The 19029-nt window shown below is 44.2% G+C and overlaps 3 protein-coding genes across 3 annotated transcripts in view; 2 read left to right on the top strand and 1 right to left on the bottom strand.

The window, feature by feature from the left end:
- tmem8b (transmembrane protein 8B) overlaps positions 1-2617 on the top strand; it is a 110161-nt gene extending 107544 nt beyond the window's left edge. Inside the window, exon 13 of the mRNA XM_062544068.1 lies at positions 1334-2617. Coding sequence (XP_062400052.1) covers positions 1334-1669 — 336 coding nt within the window. The 3' untranslated portion in view covers positions 1670-2617. The remainder of the gene's footprint in view (positions 1-1333) is intronic.
- Positions 2618-4391: 1774 nt separating this feature from the next.
- si:ch73-337l15.2 (glutathione hydrolase 6) lies at positions 4392-12043 on the bottom strand. Its single transcript, XM_062543312.1, has 4 exons — positions 11829-12043; positions 9099-9448; positions 8848-8961; positions 4392-8125 (listed from the first exon to the last, which is right to left on the bottom strand). The coding sequence occupies exons 1-4, from the start codon at positions 11945-11947 to the stop codon at positions 6837-6839; spliced, it is 1872 nt and encodes a 623-aa protein (XP_062399296.1). The 5' UTR covers positions 11948-12043; the 3' UTR covers positions 4392-6836.
- Positions 12044-14546: 2503 nt separating this feature from the next.
- LOC134089040 (beta-1,3-galactosyltransferase 1-like) lies at positions 14547-18810 on the top strand. The gene is made up of 3 exons (XM_062543311.1): positions 14547-14616; positions 14784-14908; positions 16220-18810. The coding sequence occupies exon 3, from the start codon at positions 16425-16427 to the stop codon at positions 17469-17471; it is 1047 nt and encodes a 348-aa protein (XP_062399295.1). The 5' UTR covers positions 14547-14616; positions 14784-14908; positions 16220-16424; the 3' UTR covers positions 17472-18810.
- The last annotated feature ends 219 nt before the right edge of the window (positions 18811-19029 follow it).

The raw sequence follows: 19029 nt of genomic DNA, 5'->3' as shown, positions 1-19029 counted from the left end.
AGCTCTGACCTGACCTCCCACTTACTGCTCATCATAGAAAAAGCTGTCCTGAATGAGACCGATTCCATTATCCAAAAGCATTACCATAGCTTCATAACATCAACTAGTCTAGTGGCTGATCTGATCGTACCTTTTCGGGCGACAGTAAATTCAAAGCCAAATAATTTCCATTTATGCACAGTCACACACATGCCGCAAATCAGCAATGGGGGCCGTGGGTAATTGAATTGTCAGAATGCGCAGGGAAGGGAAGAGAGGAATGTGGTATACCCATGTCCATGTCGCCATGGATTCGGCCCAGCAGCTTGGCGTGAGGAAAAGGGGAGGACATTTTTATGAGAGAGAGAGAGAGAGAGGAGAGAAAGAGAGTTCTCTGGGAGGCATGGCGAGTGAGTGTTAACAGTGGGTGGTTGCACTCAATAAAGGCTAGCAGGAGGCCAAGCTCTCTGAAATAAATGGATGATATGCATAGTCTAGGTACTGTAAATGTATAAATAATTATATAAAATAAAATGGGACGTTAATGAATCATATAAAAGTGGACATTTGATGCATATGTATCGTTTTGTAGTTACAAGGTTTCTGAAAATACATTGGCAAAAAAAAAAAACACACACACAAGGGCATATGTTATCTAACAGCAACCACTGTGTATTGTTATTTAAACATCTTAAATTATATGGTTTCTAGTTTCAAAGCAAAGGTGAATACAGAAAATATGACACAAGAAAATGTGAAAAGGAACCTTGCATATCCCCAAGTAGTCTGACAAAATGGAGGCAGTGTATGCAGTGTGATGATTTTAACATTTGGCAGGGTGAGAGATTCTCACACACACGCACACACACTCGTGCACACACACACACACACACACACACACACACACACACACACACACACACACACACACACACACAGACTGACAGAGCACATACTGTAAATATCAGGGATGGCTTCAGGGAGAAGCGTTTACTTGGAGGAAAGGGAAAAAAAGAAAAAGAGCAGGCATCTCCATCTGCTGCTTGTCCTGTGTGCTTGCATGTGCGCATTTGTCCGTGTATCTCAATATCTCCACACGTGCTTGTGTGTTTTTGAGTCTCTTATTTATGTATGTCCATGTCCTTGCCTATGTCTATTTGTCTGCATGTATGTATGCGTTATGTATGTAAATCATGTATGTATCTGATTTTCTTTGTACTGTACATGTCAGGGTTGTTTGTCCCTGTCCATGCCCATGTGCATACTTGTGTCCTTGGCGGTGTGTGATTTCTATGTTTATGTAAGTGTGTGTGTGTGTGTAACTGTGTGTTAATATTGCGCGTGATTCTTGCAGACGGTCCGCACCATCCGCCGCCGCCGCTGCTACCCGCCCACCTGGAAGCGCTGGGTGTTCTTCCTGTTCCCGGGCACCATGATCGCCACGTCGGCGGTGGCGCTCTACGCCTTCGTGGAGACCGAGGAGAACTACTTCTACATCCACAGCATCTGGCACATGCTCATCGCCGGCAGCGTCGGCTTCCTGCTGCCGCCGCGCGCCAAGCCCGACGCCAAGGTGACGCCCATGAAGCGCCGCCGGGGCTGCGGCTACCAGCTGTGCGTCAACGAGCACGAGGAGATGGGCCTGGTGGACCCCGCCATCATCTCCATCAACAGCATATGCACGAGCTGATAGGTCAGCTCACTAGCCCCGCCTCATTTGCCATAGCCACAGGACCATTTGCCTTCAGTTTCATTTGGACCAGAAATGTAAAACAATGACAACACCAACAACAGGGACAACAACAACAACAATAACAACAGCAACAGCAGCAGCAACAACTACAACAAACAAACAACAGCAACACCTTATTGGAAACAAGCCAGAGAACTTGAAATACGTTGTAAATATATACGGGCAAAAAAAAAAAAGTGAAACAAAGACACAAAATCATCCCACGCATATAACACTTTCACTTTGAGTTTTGGTTCTCTTCACTTGATGAGTTATCGGTACCGTTCGACTTGCGCTCATTATTGTTGGTCTTGCTCTGAGTTTGTGGCTGTGCGGTGAGACGCTGTACTGTCGTTTGTGGACACTGTACTTTCTAAGTCAAACAAGCCTGATTCACTGCTGCTACTGGATGGTGACTGTAAAGTGTGTCATGTAATTTATTTATTGATCCATTGGATTTACAGACCAAATGTTTTGCTTTGTTTCTTTGTTTGTTTTTGTTCAGGTAAGGATGACAGAAGGACTCACTTTAAAATGTAGGAGCACGGCTTCTTTTTAATATAGATTTCTCTTTTTGTTTTCATTTTTAAAATTCATCTTTTGCACTGAGACACAACTATGTGATATTGTAAATTTTTATAAATACAAGTATAGATATGAATAAGCGTTACTCATGTGTAAATGTATAGTTGTTTTTTCTGTGGAATGTCCGACTGTACTTTGGATTGCATTGTATTGCCTTTTGAAGAATTGTTGATCGTTCATAGGCCAAGTGGAGGGGGAAGTAGAGGGAAGTAGTTGCCAATCGTTGGAGTCATGGAAGCCTCAGATAATGACCTTGTACTTCAAGATGGATTTGCCAATAGTCATATCAGAAGAGGAGTTTTAAGTAAAAGCAACCAGTAAAAAAAAAATAAACATTTTATTTTTTATGTAAGAAATAATGTTGTTCTTCGTTCTTTCCCTTAAATTCTTTCATGTAGTGATGTTCCAGGCTCAGTGAGCTTCTCTGGTCGCCTGCCTCTCAGCACTTAGTTTGTGTTTTTCCGTGTTGTGCAGGTGGAAATGACAGTGGAGAATACATCAGTCCCACAGCGCTTCTTGCTGCATGCAATATTGCTTCCCACAAGTCATCACTCCGGTCCACAGTCGTGCACATCACAACACAACAACCCCGCTGGACCATCAAAACACCTCACTGAAAAAAAAACCCTATTCCGTCATGCAATCTCACTCGCTATTGGGATAGCGCTGCTTATTGCAGTGTCTGGAACATAGGGTCTTCAACACACCAGGGATGTGTCCAAGGTTATTTCTAGGCTCTGTTGCTGCTTCGCAGAATCCCGGCCCATCCATTCCGGGTGCAAAGACGCGGGACACTGACACGGTGGTGCTAATGTGTGAGCTAACTAACCTTGACACGGTGACACTGGCCATTCCTCACATCCACTGATGTGCAGACAGCAGAGAGGCCTCCACTGCACAGATATTAAAGGGGAAAGTCAAGCCAAACTGAATTTTGCTGATCCTTATGTTTTACCACTTTGGTCTTTGCTGTATTTCTTTTTTTCTCTCTTTTTGCTGGCTGGCTTTTGAGCAGGCAACACAATTTATATTTTATCTGTTGAAGGTAGGGCTCTCTCAAACAGTATCAGACAGTGAATGCATTTCTAAATATATGGAGATGGACGAGAATGAAAACGGTGCTTTATTGAAATGATGTCTATGTTGAACACCAGTGTTCAACATGATGTTGTTTATGTTGAACAATGCAACGATGTCGTATCACTGCATTGTCAAACATATGTTTAACATGTAAATCCCTGGTCCACCAATGTTATTCCTCTATAATCCATCCACCAACAGCCACAACGTTTTTACATACATGACGTAAGATTGAAGACTTTCCATAAACCCTCTGTAAACCACTTTAAATAGACATTATCTCTCATTGGCTTGATTAACAGTCCCACCTCCAGTTTTGCCAGTGCACGCAGGGGGTGAATATATAAAACTGTGAGCACATTCAATGGCCCAGAAAAGGACCTCATGCTGGTCCGCTCTCACTGAGATCATTGTCACAGGGGATGGCCTACATGGAGGAGGAAGCCTTGAGTGGCTTCTGAGCGGGGTAGAGATGGCTGGGAGTCGTGCTGCGACACAGCAGAAGGATGAGATTTAGCGTATTATCCCATACATGCATTTCGTGTCACATCCACTCGATGACGGGTGCCGAAGAGCTGCTCTCTCCCTTTGATCCGCAATCATTCTAGGCAGGCACTGGGGCACGCAGAGTGCGTTCAATTGTGCACTTGGGACAACAGGCAAATACACCCTCTCAAGCACATGCATTCACACACACACACACACACACACACACACACAGACACACACACACACTGTATAGAAGTGCAATTGCACCATGCACTCGTTCATACGAACACACAAACTTGAATAAAGTCTTTTCCTGCAAGCTTGTTGTAGGCTCTTACAGTAACATAGGCCTGTAATATCACTCCTCTTGTGGCAACCAGGCATAAAAGACATTTCCCCTTTTCACCAGATTTTTTTGTACCTGAGCGAGAGACAACTCATCCACTGATATTCTTCTTCAATAAATAATTGGAAAGAACTCTTGTTTGTTTGTCTTGTTTATTCATTTTATGATAGCAATGGACACCACAAACAAATGTGGCTAAATCAGGAAACCATCAGGACACATTTGCCATATTTATCGTTGGAGAAATAAAGCAAGATTGTCTTCAGTTGTGCATTAGATAAATGCACTGTATGCACAGGAATATCTCCATTTACCAGAAGGTGAAGAACGTTTTATGACCAAGATACTGTACAAGATTATTTTAACACAAATGTCAATCTCAATATTCAACTTCATTTCAAACACTATTACTTCATATGATTCCATTCAGTGCATATTGATTAGGCTACTATGAACATAAATTAGTACATACATCTCTACTAAGTTAGTGAGCCATGCTTGTCAAGTATAGGCCATGACTTCATTGTGAATGGACAATCAGGGACTAATCATTGTTCAAATGATAAATCATACATACATCAATGGTTTAACAAAAAAGAAAGGGTACTCAGGGGGCCCTAATTCAAATGCTGGACAAAGTGCAGTCAGTCTGTGAGCAAAGTTCTTATGCGTGAACTAACATGAAATAACATTATGTGGCGTAAGACAGCTTTTATTTGATGATGTTCATGCTTTGGATTTTTCTCATGTTATTATTTTGCAAAATAGATATTGCATAGTTGTTCAGCAAGCTTTAGTTAGACTTTATACTTTGCCCTTTTCAGCATTTAAATTAGGACCCAGGGTCAGGGTCTGTATACAACAAATTCAGATGTTTACATGGCACAAGGAGGACAAAAAACAATCCTCATCTAGACCTCTTAACCACCACAGCAGCATTAACTTCCTCATTTCCACCGAGGTAATTAGCAGAGCGTGTTGTTATTATTAGCTGCTAGTATACGTGTTGCTTTTTGGCGCTGGCGTTCGGTTTGTATCGGTGCCCTCCTGTGCTTCCTGGAGCCGCCCACGGCTCTCCTGGCGCGTGCCCTGTTTCTCCTGGCGGTGGCAGCCGTCCAGACCAGGCGTCCCAGCGGGCGGCCGCGCTGGCATGGGCTCGGCCGGCGCCTCAAAGGAGGAGGACGGGCGCAAAATGTCTCTAATTGAAAGACAGGTTTGAATATGCATCAGGCGCCCGTCTGTGCAGGGAGCTGCCGCTGTGGGGCTGATGGGAGCAGCAGGGGATCGTGGGTACTGGCGTGGCGGGTACGCAGCAGCGGGAGGATAACACGGCGGTGTCTCGGATGGCTTACATCCTGACCACGAGCTCCGGGATGCGCTTCTAGGGGAACATGCATGACAACAGACCAGTACAAAGCTCCTTTGATAGTGTTTCGCTTCAGAAGAAATGCTCAGTTGCTACGGACATTTAACATTTTTCCCCCCAACAATAAAAAGGCGCTCCTCTACAACACACTCTGTGCAACCATGTATGGAGTCTAAGATATCAGAGAGAAGAACAGAACATTCGTTTTACTACCAGGATCTAGATTCAAAAACAACCTGAAAACTGAATGTCACAAATCACAAATCACAAAACACATTATTTCTGCGAACATTTTAAGTGAAGACCTGCTTCTTTGGCACTCATGCCTTGCATTTACTAGCGAATGCTTTTTAACCCTTTCAACAAACAAAAAAATCATGATTTGACTGCATCCAATGGTACAGTAATGCCTCAAAATGACTTCTTTCCACCTGTGCTGTACAACAGAAGGATACACTGTCCTTAATGCAGTGAAGAGGTAATGGCATATAACATCTGAAACTGAGAAATGAGTGCAAGTGTGCTTGAGTGTGAAAAGCACAGATGACGCAGAATATCAAAACGGACAATAAAAATCAATGGGGAGGCGAAGGCCAAGAAGCACTCTCTCTCGCTCTCTCTCTCTCTTTCTCTCTCTCTCTCTCTGTGAGAGAAAGAGAGAGAGGCAAAGAGATATTCTCACACAAGGCTAAAGATCAAGGTAAATCAAAAAGAGAAAAATATGGTCCGAAAGAAAGAAAACATAAACTGTAGGCAGCAAACATGATGATTCAGCAACAGAGTTTGTCAGAAGAATAACTGCAAACATCTCAGTAACATTCAACCACAAAATATCCAATATGATGAGGATGGGAACACAATGCTAGCCACACATCCATACAAAACAGAAATGGTAACAGCTTTCACACCCTCGAATTTCAAAGCATGTTATTACGCACAACAAATGCAAAGTCCACTCACAGTATCTACGGAAAATCATAGTGCATTTCATTTTGTTCAGTGCATTATTATGTGATCGGAGCTTTGTGCCTATAAAAGTACACAGGTTAACAATCAGTTTGAGTAAAGGCTGAGATGTAGAAAGCTGTGATTATTATCGACATGAGGTTATGTGTGTGTGCGTGTGTGTGTGTGTGTGTGTTAGAGAGTCTGAGAGATAGAGAGAGAGAGGGAGAGAGAGAGATTGTGTGTTTGTGTGTATTTGTTGTGCGTGTGTGCACGTGAGTCTGATTATTTGCATTGATAATGTATATTCGCCTTCAGAACCCGTCGGTGTGTGTTTTGGTTGCGGGGACTCCGTACGCTCCCACATGCTCTGCGTGCAGCTGCAGCAGCATGGCGGCCGAGTCGTCCTCGGCGCACCTGTCCGTCGACCTGTCCAGCCCTCCGCCACCTTCCTCCTGCGACAGGACGGAGACTGTGTCTGTGCTGTTGGACGTGGAGGACACACACACGGTCATAGCCCCCTCATCTCTTCCCTGGACAACATGCAAGAGTGGACCCTGCACTGCGTCTTGGGCAGACATGCCACGGTCCAGCCTGTTTGTTAAGATCTGACCAGCGTTCAGCAGAGCCGAGAGTCCCCCGGTCACAGCAATGATCTGCACATCATCATCATCATCATCATCATCCTCATCCCCTATGTTTTTAATCTTTATGATCAAAGGAAAGTTCAACAGTGGGACACTAGCGCCCATTGGGGACACAAAATCACTCAGAACAAAGCCGCCAGACGGCAAGTAACGCCCAGACCCCCAGAGGCTGTTGAGGGATGCCGAAATAACCACGAAATGACCTTGGCTGTGCAGCACCCCAATCTGAGAGCTGGCGACGCTCAAAGCGAGCCTCTCCGAGAACGGACTCCCACTCTCCTCTGCCTGACTAGTGCTATATATCTCCTTAGCCAACTTTAGCAGACTGATCAGGGAGGGAGCAGAGCTGTTAAGATCTGTGCGATTGTACAGAGAGTGGATCAGCTCGGAGGCTCGCTCTAATGCATCTGATAGGACGGACCCCGAGAAAGGAGGAGAGCTGGCGTGGAGGCTGTATTTTTCTTCCTTAGCGATAAGGGGGTCATTGATTTCTCCTGTGACGCGCCCGACGTCACGGACAAAATCTGGCCTTTCCGCCGCGGAGAGGTCCCTGGCCAATTTCACGGCCAGCATTTCCGGTAAATGAGAGTCATTCAGGCTGACAGTGCGCAGGAGCTCTGATAGATTCCGGTTGGTGACATTCGAGCCCGCAGATTTCACACGGCCACTCTCATCGCAGAACAGAATGCACAGCTTTGATTGGACAATCCGGCTCTCGTTAGTCAACAGGGCCGAGGCAAGAATATGGTCTATTTGGAATCCATCCCTGCCTAGTCTTATGGCATCCTCAAATAGCCTGGCCCACTGCACATTCCCATACTGGCCATGGAAATGTTTGATTCCTGGCAAGATGGCAGGAATGCCATATGAGGTTGAATTGTTCTTTGGGGATGAGGGTTGAATTGCCTTCATAGATTTGGTCGTATGGTTGTAAAAAATAGCTGAAAAGGTGCCACCTTAAAGGAAAAGAAATTGCCATAGGGAGAGTCATTACTAACGTACCGTTATTGTTCCAGTCACAGCCCTCTACTCCCTCTAAAGCATATCAACCTTGTAATTATTAAAACCCATTTTTTAAAACCATCCATCTTAATTTTCATGCAATAATCCATAATCATGATGCATATACAATGCCCTTTAGGGCCTATTAGTAACCTTGTGCAAGACAATTGGGATTCTAATAGCCAATAGCCATTAAGGCAGCATTTACCTGCTTAATCTTTTCAAATATTTATATAAAGTAAAGTATAGTGCAGACATTTTTTTTACAAAATAGATTTAGACTTACATTACTAAGATTCAAACGGGCAAATTAGTTTGTCAAAAATGGGTTTCAGTTTGACCCTCATTAGAGTCGTTTCACCACTTAGGAGATGGAAATCTCCCAAATGGCTCAATGCTCCCATTCACTTGGGGTTGATGGAGCTGACATGTGAAATTTGAATCCATTAGACTCATAAGTGCATTGCATTACATAGGAAAAATATGCTGACCTATATTCTAAGACCAAGATGTGTAGGACAAAATGCTTAGCCCTGGTGACATCGAAAATACATCTCTGTTGAGCAGAGCCCGAGAGGATATTAAAAAAAAAGTGGGAGTCAGGAATTAAATTCATCACCACCCTTCTGCTTGGAAAGCACAGCTCATACCAGAACAGGATAGATGTCACACTGACCTATGCCGGCAGTGTGGGGGTGGACTACTCCCAGACAAAGAAGAGAGGCAATGCCTGCATCAACTACGTTCCCTCCATCTTGGAGAACTTTCCTCCCCGCCCTAGAACAAGTAGCTGTTTGAGGGGAAAAAAATGTTTCATTTTGTCAGTTAATTCAGACAGATTTCCCAAGACATCGATTTTCTTTGTACTGCTGCTGCCATCCCGGTTTTGATGGTACCAAATGATATAATGAGGAAAATGGGTTGTACCAGAGCTGGTGATGATGGCAGCGTGGTGGAAAAGAGAGCCGGAGTGAGTGTGACTGTGGTGGTCACTGTGTTCTTCATGGTCATGGTCATCATCATAATCATCATCATCATCATCATCATCTTCATCATCATCATCTCCGTCGTGGTGATGGTGATGGTGCCTGTGTCCTTCGCTGCCCTTGTCAGCGTGTGTCGTCTGGGTCTCCCCGCTCCCCTGCTTCTCCGCCCCGCAGCCGGTCCACTCGCAGAGGACAAAGCCCAACACAACGGCCAGGAGGACGAGCGTGGCTGTTATGCGCAGACACGTCTCTCGCTTTCCCCGACAGCTTCCCCTCTGACGGGCAGCCGCTCTGCAACGACATGACGAGAATGGAGGACGAAGGAAGGAAGGAAGGAAGGAAGAAGGGAAAGAAGAAGCAGTGAGGAAGTTCAGATAAAGTTCAGAGGGACACAGTTCACAAATGAGCACGGTTTCAAAGACAAAGGCGGTGTGCCTTTGAGTGATTTGCGCTTTGACTGTTACTCTGACTAAATTCTGCCACACTTCAACAGATGGCTCTCGTCTTTGATCTCATCTTTACCTCTTTGTCTGACAGAATCTTCTTCAAGTATTGGCACCAGAAAAGAAGTGCAGCACTTCTGAATCTGATGCCCAGTGGAACTCCATTAACACTGATGGTTAAAAAGGCTATTTTCAAGTTACAGTTCTCAAGGGCTTGCACTTGGAATAATAATTTGTGAATCAAGGTAAACTCCCTACAGCATTCTGAAGTCATAGATAGTGCACAAAAGTCCTTAATACATTATATAACTTGATGAATAGCACATGGTAACAATTTGAAGAAGTAAACTATTGAAACCAGTCAAACATGGTTTAAACTACTACATATTACAGCTGTTGTTTAAGTAAAGCTCAATGTAAAAATGCTTTTAATGGGCTACTTGCACAAAAGTCTCTTAGTGCATTTGTTTCCCCCCCTTTTTATGGTTCAGCATTAACTGTGTTGTAACGTATGGAGTAAAAGTTGTGTCACTTCAAACCAAATTTGAATATATTGTATTTGCATGCAATTGTATTGAGAAACCCAATAGTGATATGCTGAAATTGAAATTGAATATAATACTTTGAAATTTAATTCAGTTGCTCTGATACATAAATTTAGTTGCTCTGATACAAAAATTCAGTTGCTCTGACACAAAAATGTCGCACTTTTGCATTCCGTTCTCACAATTCTTTTTCAGACCATGAAATTCAATTTCAGCCTACCCAGACAAAAACAGCTGGTCGCTAAGGAAGAGCAATTGAGTGCAGAGCAATTGTGATCACAGCATTGGAGCCTCCATTTCTGACACTATTTGTTAGTTAGGAGGTTCTGGAGACGGCTTGCTGAGAGAGCGCTATGCTCTTTGGCATCTACAGTGTACGTACACTGTACGTGCTCCACTCATGTGCTGACGGAGACAGAAGCTCCCATGTGCTTCCCATTCGATTGCTCTTCCTGCACTAGATTGCTCTACCAGCTGTTTTATTTTTTTAATAATGTGTAGGCCTACTTTTTTGTCAATGTGTGTGATGCCAATGAAACACTCTTTTGGACACAGCATAAATAAATCAATATTGGAGTTAGGACCTATACCTACTACCTACTTCCAGAATCCTAACAGATAGGGCTACAGGAAAGTACCCTCTTATAATGAATCATCTTTCTTTATCAACAGTCTCTGTTGAAATTGACTTTCACAGCCTGAAACTAAATTGTAAGAACTGAATGTGAAAGTGAAAAAGATTGACATTTCATGTAATTATCATGTAATTATCCTTACTGAGCATCATCTAATTGTGTGTCAGAGCAAATAAGTTCATCTTCAAATTGACTGGGATTCAGTTCCATTAATTCGATTTCAGCATAGGCCTACTATTCAAATTCGGTTTCTCAATACAGTCGCTCAAATTCAGCAATTCAAATGCAAAGACGACATATTCAAATTCGGTTTCAGGCGACAGCAAGTTGTACATACTGGCTCCACCGGAAAACAAACCAGACAAACTAGGCTACTGCTCCCAATGTGGCATCTACTGTAGTTCCAGAAAGAGCTTGTTACCCAGCGCGGCAAACATGTTATTGAGAGGATTTCTAATCCAATTGGTGATTTGGTCCATGCTACAGGCTACTGATGAATAACAACTAGAATACAATTCCATTTGTAATGAACTCGAATGCAAGCACACACACTTATATTGGGTGCTCGGCCAATGGTTAAAAGGCAAAAATATAGAGTGAGCTGAACTGACAACAGTTCCAGACTAGTTTATTGACAAGCTGACAATGCCATCGCAGCAGCACATGCATTGTCACAGAGCAGTCCTCATGAGGCTATTTCGTCTGATGCGTTCCTCTTCTGAGATACATGGTAGCCTTTGTGAAACGTAGAATTCCAAACCAAAATCAAATTACTGTTTGTCCCAGAGTACACTCTATTAGTCTATTAGTCCTGCTGTATAGGGAAACGTTTACTATAGACTTCCTCCCCTTAGAATTAGGTTTTATCTGACATCGTTGTCAAAATCGAGTAAATTACATTCTTATTCTGTGACAATTTAAGAAGGTGAGATTATGTGTTTCTTGTAGCCTAGTTGTGTTCATTTTAGGACATTGTAGCCTATCTAAATACGTTTGTAAAACGCCAGCTAATCGAAAGTGAATTATTATCGTTATCTAGGCTACTCACGGACGCAGGTAGACTACAGCCTCGCCCCCTTCCTCCTCTCCGTCACTTTCTTGTTTGGCCCATTCCGTTTCTTCTGTAATATCACTTGGTAGCTTTTCGTAACGAACAGCGTCAAACATTTTGTCAAGTTTAAATGTGTACGCGAATAATATTTTACATATTTGCGTAACCAGTGCGTCCGCAGGTTTGATTGTATTACCTCTACCACTTCCTGCTTTCCACCTGCATGGTTTTTGGCAGCGAGTCTTCGTATAGGAACGGGAACAACAGGTTTAGCCTATCTTAATAAAACGTTGCAAATGGATCCATTGTTAATGGCGTTGCATGTGATCTTGTGCCCACCCAACACCTCGATTCATGTTGCAGACGTGTTCACACACCTGAGGTAGCCTATATTTTGCTGGCCAGTAGGACAAAACCCTCCTGTGTGTGACCCAAAGGTTACAGTGTGCATAAGCCACAATATTACTTTCAAAGTAGCCCCTGCCGCCAAATCTCTTTCTTCAAGGGCGCCACGGAAGTGGAAGATGCCCTTTATTTACTTTTTGACATTTTCAGGGAGATTTGCAGGCATGCAGAATGTAATTGAATATAATGTCCCCACTGTGATTCTGCCAGAACCGAGACACTTCAAGGTGTCTGAGGGGAGGAAGAAGGTGCAGGCTGAGATTGAGCACCTTATCCACAGTGACAGCTCAAAATGTCACTCACATGGCAGTGGTTCATTCCATAGCGGGCATTCTCTGGGTATGTCTTTGTTTCTCTCTATTCTAGGAGCAAGTCCTTTATTTGCAGATGGGGGTATATGAAGTGCGCGGTGTGTTCAAGTGTCGGTAATGTCAGAGCTCTCAGGGATTGTTTCTTGGAGGAAGTTTCCATATAAAAGGATTCACTTTGATCTTTTTCCCCTCTTTGTACTGCAGAGTTTGGAATGTCAGTGATTTGTAAGATTCCCATTCTCCCTTGGGAGTGTCATTGTTTGTAGCCTCCCAACTCGAGGTCACCCTTAATAGTAATCAGCCTGCCAAAGTCCATGGGTTGTGTCCAAAACCAAATGATTTGGGGGAAAGAAGGATATTGCCAGAATGTGCAGTTATTCCCAGGAAGGGGATGTGAGTAAGGGGAAAGGATGTCTTAATTTTATACACTGCAAATTGAAGAAGACTTATTATTTTTCTCTACTCTCTGCTCTTCACTTCCACATTAAACTATGCTTGATGTAGATGTGTGTTTCCATTCAGCCTTTTGACTTGAATACATTTATAATGCTGCTTGCTTTTATTCCCTTGACACTTGTGAAAAACATTACAGTATGTAGCCTACTCTGTCATAGAATTAGTTCTATCGACACACACACACACACACACACACACACACACACACACACACACACACACACACACATACACACACACACCACTATTTTCAGCACACAGAAAGGCCATCTCCCAGCACATTCATGCGAGTGCCTCCATGAGGCCTGAGTCAATCGGAAAGCAATTGTTTGGGAGCTTCCCTCCACAGGATGCACGCTGTCTGGGTGAGTTTGGAGCTCATTAGCTGAAGGCATCCCGTCCTCAAACTCCCCGAAAGCTTTCCCCAGATACATGGAGCGTGTCGGGGGGGGGACAGAACTCACCAGCATCCGTCCCTCTCTTCTCCCCTGGTTGTACTCAAGAAAAGGTTATAGGCGGAGTGAATAAGGGCAAGAACAAGAGTCAAGTTGTGCTGTGTTGTTTTGTTTTGTGTCAAAGGTAAAGCATTCAAAACAAACTCACAACTTCAAAACAGCTTAACTGAGACCTCAGGCAATTACTCTTTTCTTGCTTGCGCTATGCTTTTATGAGTAATTAGTGAAAAGGTATGTGTGTGTATTCATTAAGAGAGACAAATGGAAGTTTGGTCTGGCATGTTTCCCATCTAGCAAGTAAATTCATAATTTATAAGAGCGTGAATATGCATTTCATGGACTTTGCAACTCACTTTTACTCGCAATGGAGAAGTAAACACTCGAGCCATTTAATTTACCATGCCCCGGCACAATTAATAAATAAATCAAAGTGGCATTATTATTCACTTCAATGTGCTGAATGATTTACAGGAAGTGAGTGAGTGGCCAAATTAAGAATGCACGCAGGAAGATTCCATCAGAATGCTGTTTTGATGTTTAATTGCTTTTATATCTCACGGTGGAATGGTTATGAAATGTCCACAAAGGCAATAATAAAATATTAAAATATGTAAACGATAAAAGCTGACATTCACTTCTTGGAGAAAGGCATGGTAATTTAGTTTAATGACCAATAAAGGATAATGCAATTTACATCCACTCCTTTCAGAAATACAAGGATAGAGCAACAGCCTTGCTTGATCTTGGCAGCTGTTGCAAAATGCTGTGAGGCAAGTTGAAAGACATTGTTTTTAGTTTTCTTTATGAGAAAGAAGCAGCGAGGAGTGGACAGGCGAATAAAGGCTAATTTATAGCTGATACATCATGTGGTCCACCCCCTTGTAAAATATATGAAGTTGATCTATTATAAGGTGAGTGAAGAGGAAGAAAAGTAGCTTATGAGGAGCCTCTGGTGTGGAGAGCGTTTATGGGCAATGCTTCAACGATACTGTTAGTGAATTTTCAACCCACAAACCAAAGGTCATTGCTTTCCTGAAAAACATAACAGATACCCTGACGCAGTGTGTCCCACTAAAGTCAATGAGGCAGTTATAATGTTGGAAATGCTACTTCAGTGAAAGGGAAAGTGTTTGTGACATGAACTTAACATTTTCTAGGGTATGGAAAAACAGGGCTCGTATGTCACTGTATTAAATATATCCTTCATGATAATGCATTTTGTACGGAGTAGTGTTATAATTGATTTTGCTTGTAACTTAAAACGTTGTTTGAGCTTATTTTCCCTGTGTCATGCATACAGACCAGTATTTTTTTTCTTTTTTCAGAGGACAACCCTTTCTATTGCTTAACACTCGGGGAGGTGCTTAGGCCAGTAAGGATCCACACATGGAACGACTTAGTGTTTACTTTTCTCATAATGTCCATCTCTGAGCTTTAGATACATGCTCTGGTAAGAATCCCTTTATGTGTTTCATATTCTAATGTTATCGCTGTATGGACAAATCGTTCTCTCACATTCTCCCATGATTTCTTGTGGGAAAACAGTTGTTAATACCATTGATCATCCACCGAATACTCCCTCACATCTGCCTATCCGTGTTTCTTGAGTCACCACCTTTTCCCAAAGTATATTGTGTAGCTTTAAATGTATATAGCTTTAAATGTTTTAGTATCTTGTTTACATTTACTTTGCATTACCTTGTGAAGAAGCCTTGTGCATAATGCATGACATTGTGGATAAAACATAGGTGAGGCTGCCTTTGTAATGCTAATCCACATGCTTACCAGACAGGCTTAGAAAGTATTTTGTTACAGTCAGGTATTATGCATGAAATGTTGTTGTTATATATATATATATATATATATATATATATATATACAGTATAATCTTAAGACAACAGAGAGTCCATTTTGAAAAATAGCTGTGACCTAAAAAAACACAATGGAAATACTGTGGCGATCCCCACTGAATACTGATGGCATAGCCTCCCTGATGGCTTGGTGATTTATTATGTCCTACCACGATCCATTTTTAAACCTCTGATACTCGCCTCCGCTCCTGTGTCTGTAGCCTATCCCATGCGCGCTCCGTGCATGAAGGTTGCATCATTCTCAGCCATTATAGACATCAAATTAATTTAGGCAGACTATTCAGAAAACAACGGGGTTGTGTCTCTGAAGCAATGAGATCAAATAAGCTGTCAGTCACAGCTCCAGAAGGTCTGTGTTGAGTGTGATCATGTGCCACAAATGAGAGTGGCTCTGCACTGCCCCAGAGGTCATTTATAATGCCATTTGGAAGAACTGAGAGAGCACCTTGTTATTGCGTTGCTTTTGAAAAGCACCTGCTCTTTAGTTATGGGCAATGTGTCCAGGGCACTTTTTCAATTCAAACCGAATAGCAGCCTCAGAATACAAAATCCCCCCCAAACGCTTTCTGGCCGACGCCGAAGCCATTATCAGAAAAATTGCATTATATCACAGAGGGACGAGAAAATTGCTACAGCTATTCTCCCCCCAACTTTAGCTGCCCCTCTCGACACCTCTCGGCTTCAGCTTTTGATTTTTATGCACGCGGCGCTTTTACCAAGTGTTGTCACACTGCGTTCGGAGACGCAGCCTCAATAGTTCAGCAAGCTGTTAAGCAGCAGATTCTCATTGTTTACTCTCATTTGCTCTCTGTGTACAACGGTAGCACTCCCCCAAAAGAAGAGTGACAGGCTCTTTATCAATAAACCTCCATTATTCACTTTTGTTGCAGGCCGGCTCGGTTTGCTCAGAGATTAAGGCGTGGAGGCCATACGTGGAGTTGTTTGAAGAGGCCTAATTGGATCTGGGTTTTGATAATGGTCTTATACGAAGATTGTTTATATCATGAATGAGAAAAGCACCTCGATTATAGACTGCGAGGGCAAGTTTTTGGACACGTGGAAAGACTCTGATGTGTCATCCAATGCCATTCCACCATGAAATTACCGTCCTTGTCCTGGCAATTCTGTGGACTCCTCTGTGCCAGCGCGCTAACATCCCTGGTCATCCTGAGGTTTCTCGCCTCTATCACGCAAGACGGGCCGGTTGTTTCAAGGCTTTGGGATTCCAGACGGCATTGGGATTCCGAAAGCGATCCCGTCACACATCCGGCGGATCGGCGTCCCTCCAGGCGCAGGGGAAGGGGCATCGGCTTTGAGCAGCTTCAGAGAGCCGATCAGAGGCCGCTCGAGTGCCCCAGGGATCTGCTGGTGGTGATTCTCGTCACGTCGGCCCCTTGGCACTCGGAACAGAGGGACGCCATCCGCAGCACGTGGGCACAGAAGCGCGAGGGCACCGACTACCCCTGGCAAGTGGTGTTCCTGGTCGGGCTGCCCGCGGAGCTGGGCATCTACCCGCACATCGCTCAGGAGCAGCAGGACTACGGAGATATCCTGCTGGGGAATTACGTGGACTGCTACCGGAACCTCACCCTGAAGGTCATGCACGGCCTGCGGTGGGCGGCGGAACGCTGCGACTGTCGCTTCGTCCTGAAAACGGACGACGACTGTTTCGTGAACACGGACCAGCTCCCGCGCTACCTGGCGGAGTTCAACAAGGACCGCGCCGGGGTGTACGTCGGTTCCGTGTTCCGCCTGGGAAGACGGCAGGTCGTCCGGGACCAGCGCAGCAAATGGTACGTCTCCAAAGAGGACTTCCGCGATCGGGAGTACCCGCCGTACGCCAGCGGGGTGGGCTACGTCCTCTCCGTGGACGTGGCGCGCGAGCTGGTGGAGGCGGCGAGGGACGTGCCGCCCGTGCCCATGGAGGACGCCTACGTGGGCGTGCTGGCGCGGGAGGCCGGGGTGCCGGCGAGGGACAGCGGGCGCTTCGCCAAGCAGAACGTGAACTGGAGGGTGTGTAACTACAGGTACCTCATGGTCATCCATCACCTGGACGCCGGGCAGCTGCAGGAGGCGCAGCAGAGCATGCTCAAAGCCCGCGCGGCCTGCAACCAGACCAAAGAAATCACGGGCTGGAAATGAAGTGGGGCCTCCACCACATCAATTTGCCTTGTCCGATGCCTCTTGCTAAGGCACACACGCGCGCGCGCACACACACACACTCACACACACAAACACACACAATCACACACACACACACACACCAAGATGGACACCCACATACACAGGCATACACACACATATACACACAAACATACACACACACACACACACACACACACACACACACACACACACAGACACCCCCCCCACCCACACACACACTTCTGTTTAGTGAAGTGTCACGGTAAGATGTTGTTTCTGCCTCTGTGCTGTGGCCCTGCAATCTCTCTTTCTCTCTCTCTCTCTCTCACACACACACACACACACACTTTGCAGTTTGCAATAAGACTAAGCCAAGCCTCTCCACAGACCACCCACATTATTGGAGGAGGGCAGACTCTAATCAGCTCTGTCTGGGGAAGTAAAATATGGATCTCTGATTTGGTTTAGCCAACTGTCACGCCAAGGTGTTGATTTTCATCTACGAGCTGTAAACTCTGCAATTTGTTTCTCCCCATCACTTGTGGTTGCTACAGGATTAAACAGAGCCACCGCACAGATCAAACTATTTAAGCAGAAGACAGATAACTATAATTTGTTTGGTCTGGCAATGTGAAATGTAGTGGTTTGATGTTGACAAATGCATGTAAGACTCAAGTAATGATATACTCTTAATCACCCAACACCCAAACAGAATTACAGCCCTCACTGTAGAGCAGTTGGTAATTCATTGGTTATCAATATTACAGGGCAGTTGGGAAATCTGTTGGCATTGGAGTAATCGTAATAATGACTCTGCCTTGTTTATGGAGCTTGGACCTCAGTGGCAGGCGAGATGATTTACAGGATTTTCAGTATCGCAATCTCTCAAACAAACAATGGGCCAAGTTTTTAATCCAAAATACACCCGGCAGGCCAGCACCGGTGTCAGCTCACTGGGAGCCAGCAAACACCAACTCGGAAAAAGATGATATTTACTCTCTTCGTCACCTTTCAACTGACCTCATTACACATAATGGGCGTTTGGAACACTTGCTTGTGATAACTGTCTGACAGAGATTAGGTTTAAAAAGAGGGCTGGGCCGCCCTCACGTCCTCCAATGCTTTTTGGTACTTGACATAACAACCGTTCGCATACAGTAAATATCTGAAGCTTCTGTTGTGTTATTTTGACATTTATCACACTGGTGTGCCTTTTGGAAATGGCAAACATTGTTGTTCTTGTTGTTCTTTATGTATGCATGTATTCCTATTTACAACACACACTGAAAGTGCTGTGTACGGTCAGAGTGTACCCCAAGCTATTCTGAAAACGAAATCCGAGGTGGGGTAGGGTGGGGTGGGGAATGAATGTTTACTTTTTGTGCCAATGAAATTTGGAGAGAAAAAATAATGGGTCGAGACATCTTGCTTTGGGAAACACATTTCCTTTGTGCAAATGAAAGCAGGCAGAGAGGATGCAAACAACCAGCTGCATAGATTTGATCCCCGGCAGCGATAACACGCGCACAGTTTCACATAAATCATATTTTCAATT

This window comes from Sardina pilchardus, chromosome 8 (genome assembly GCF_963854185.1).
Source record: "Sardina pilchardus chromosome 8, fSarPil1.1, whole genome shotgun sequence".
NCBI classification, from domain to species: Eukaryota; Metazoa; Chordata; class Actinopteri; order Clupeiformes; family Clupeidae; genus Sardina; species Sardina pilchardus.
The sequence above is the reverse complement of the archived record's forward strand: the minus strand, read 5'-3'. Positions and strand labels throughout refer to the sequence as shown.

Excerpts from the sequence above, each read along its gene's own strand:
- si:ch73-337l15.2 (XM_062543312.1), bottom strand. The coding sequence starts at position 11,947 with ATGTTTGACGCTGTTCGTTACGAAAAGCTACCAAGTGATATTACAGAA. Across the intron at positions 9,449-11,828 it reads GCTGTAGTCTACCTGCGTCC|AGCGGCTGCCCGTCAGAGGG; the intron begins GTGAGTAGCCTA and ends ATGTCGTTGCAG. Across the intron at positions 8,126-8,847 it reads CCCCCACACTGCCGGCATAG|GTGGCACCTTTTCAGCTATT; the intron begins GTCAGTGTGACA and ends TTTTCCTTTAAG.
- LOC134089040 (XM_062543311.1), top strand. The coding sequence starts at position 16,425 with ATGAAATTACCGTCCTTGTCCTGGCAATTCTGTGGACTCCTCTGTGCC.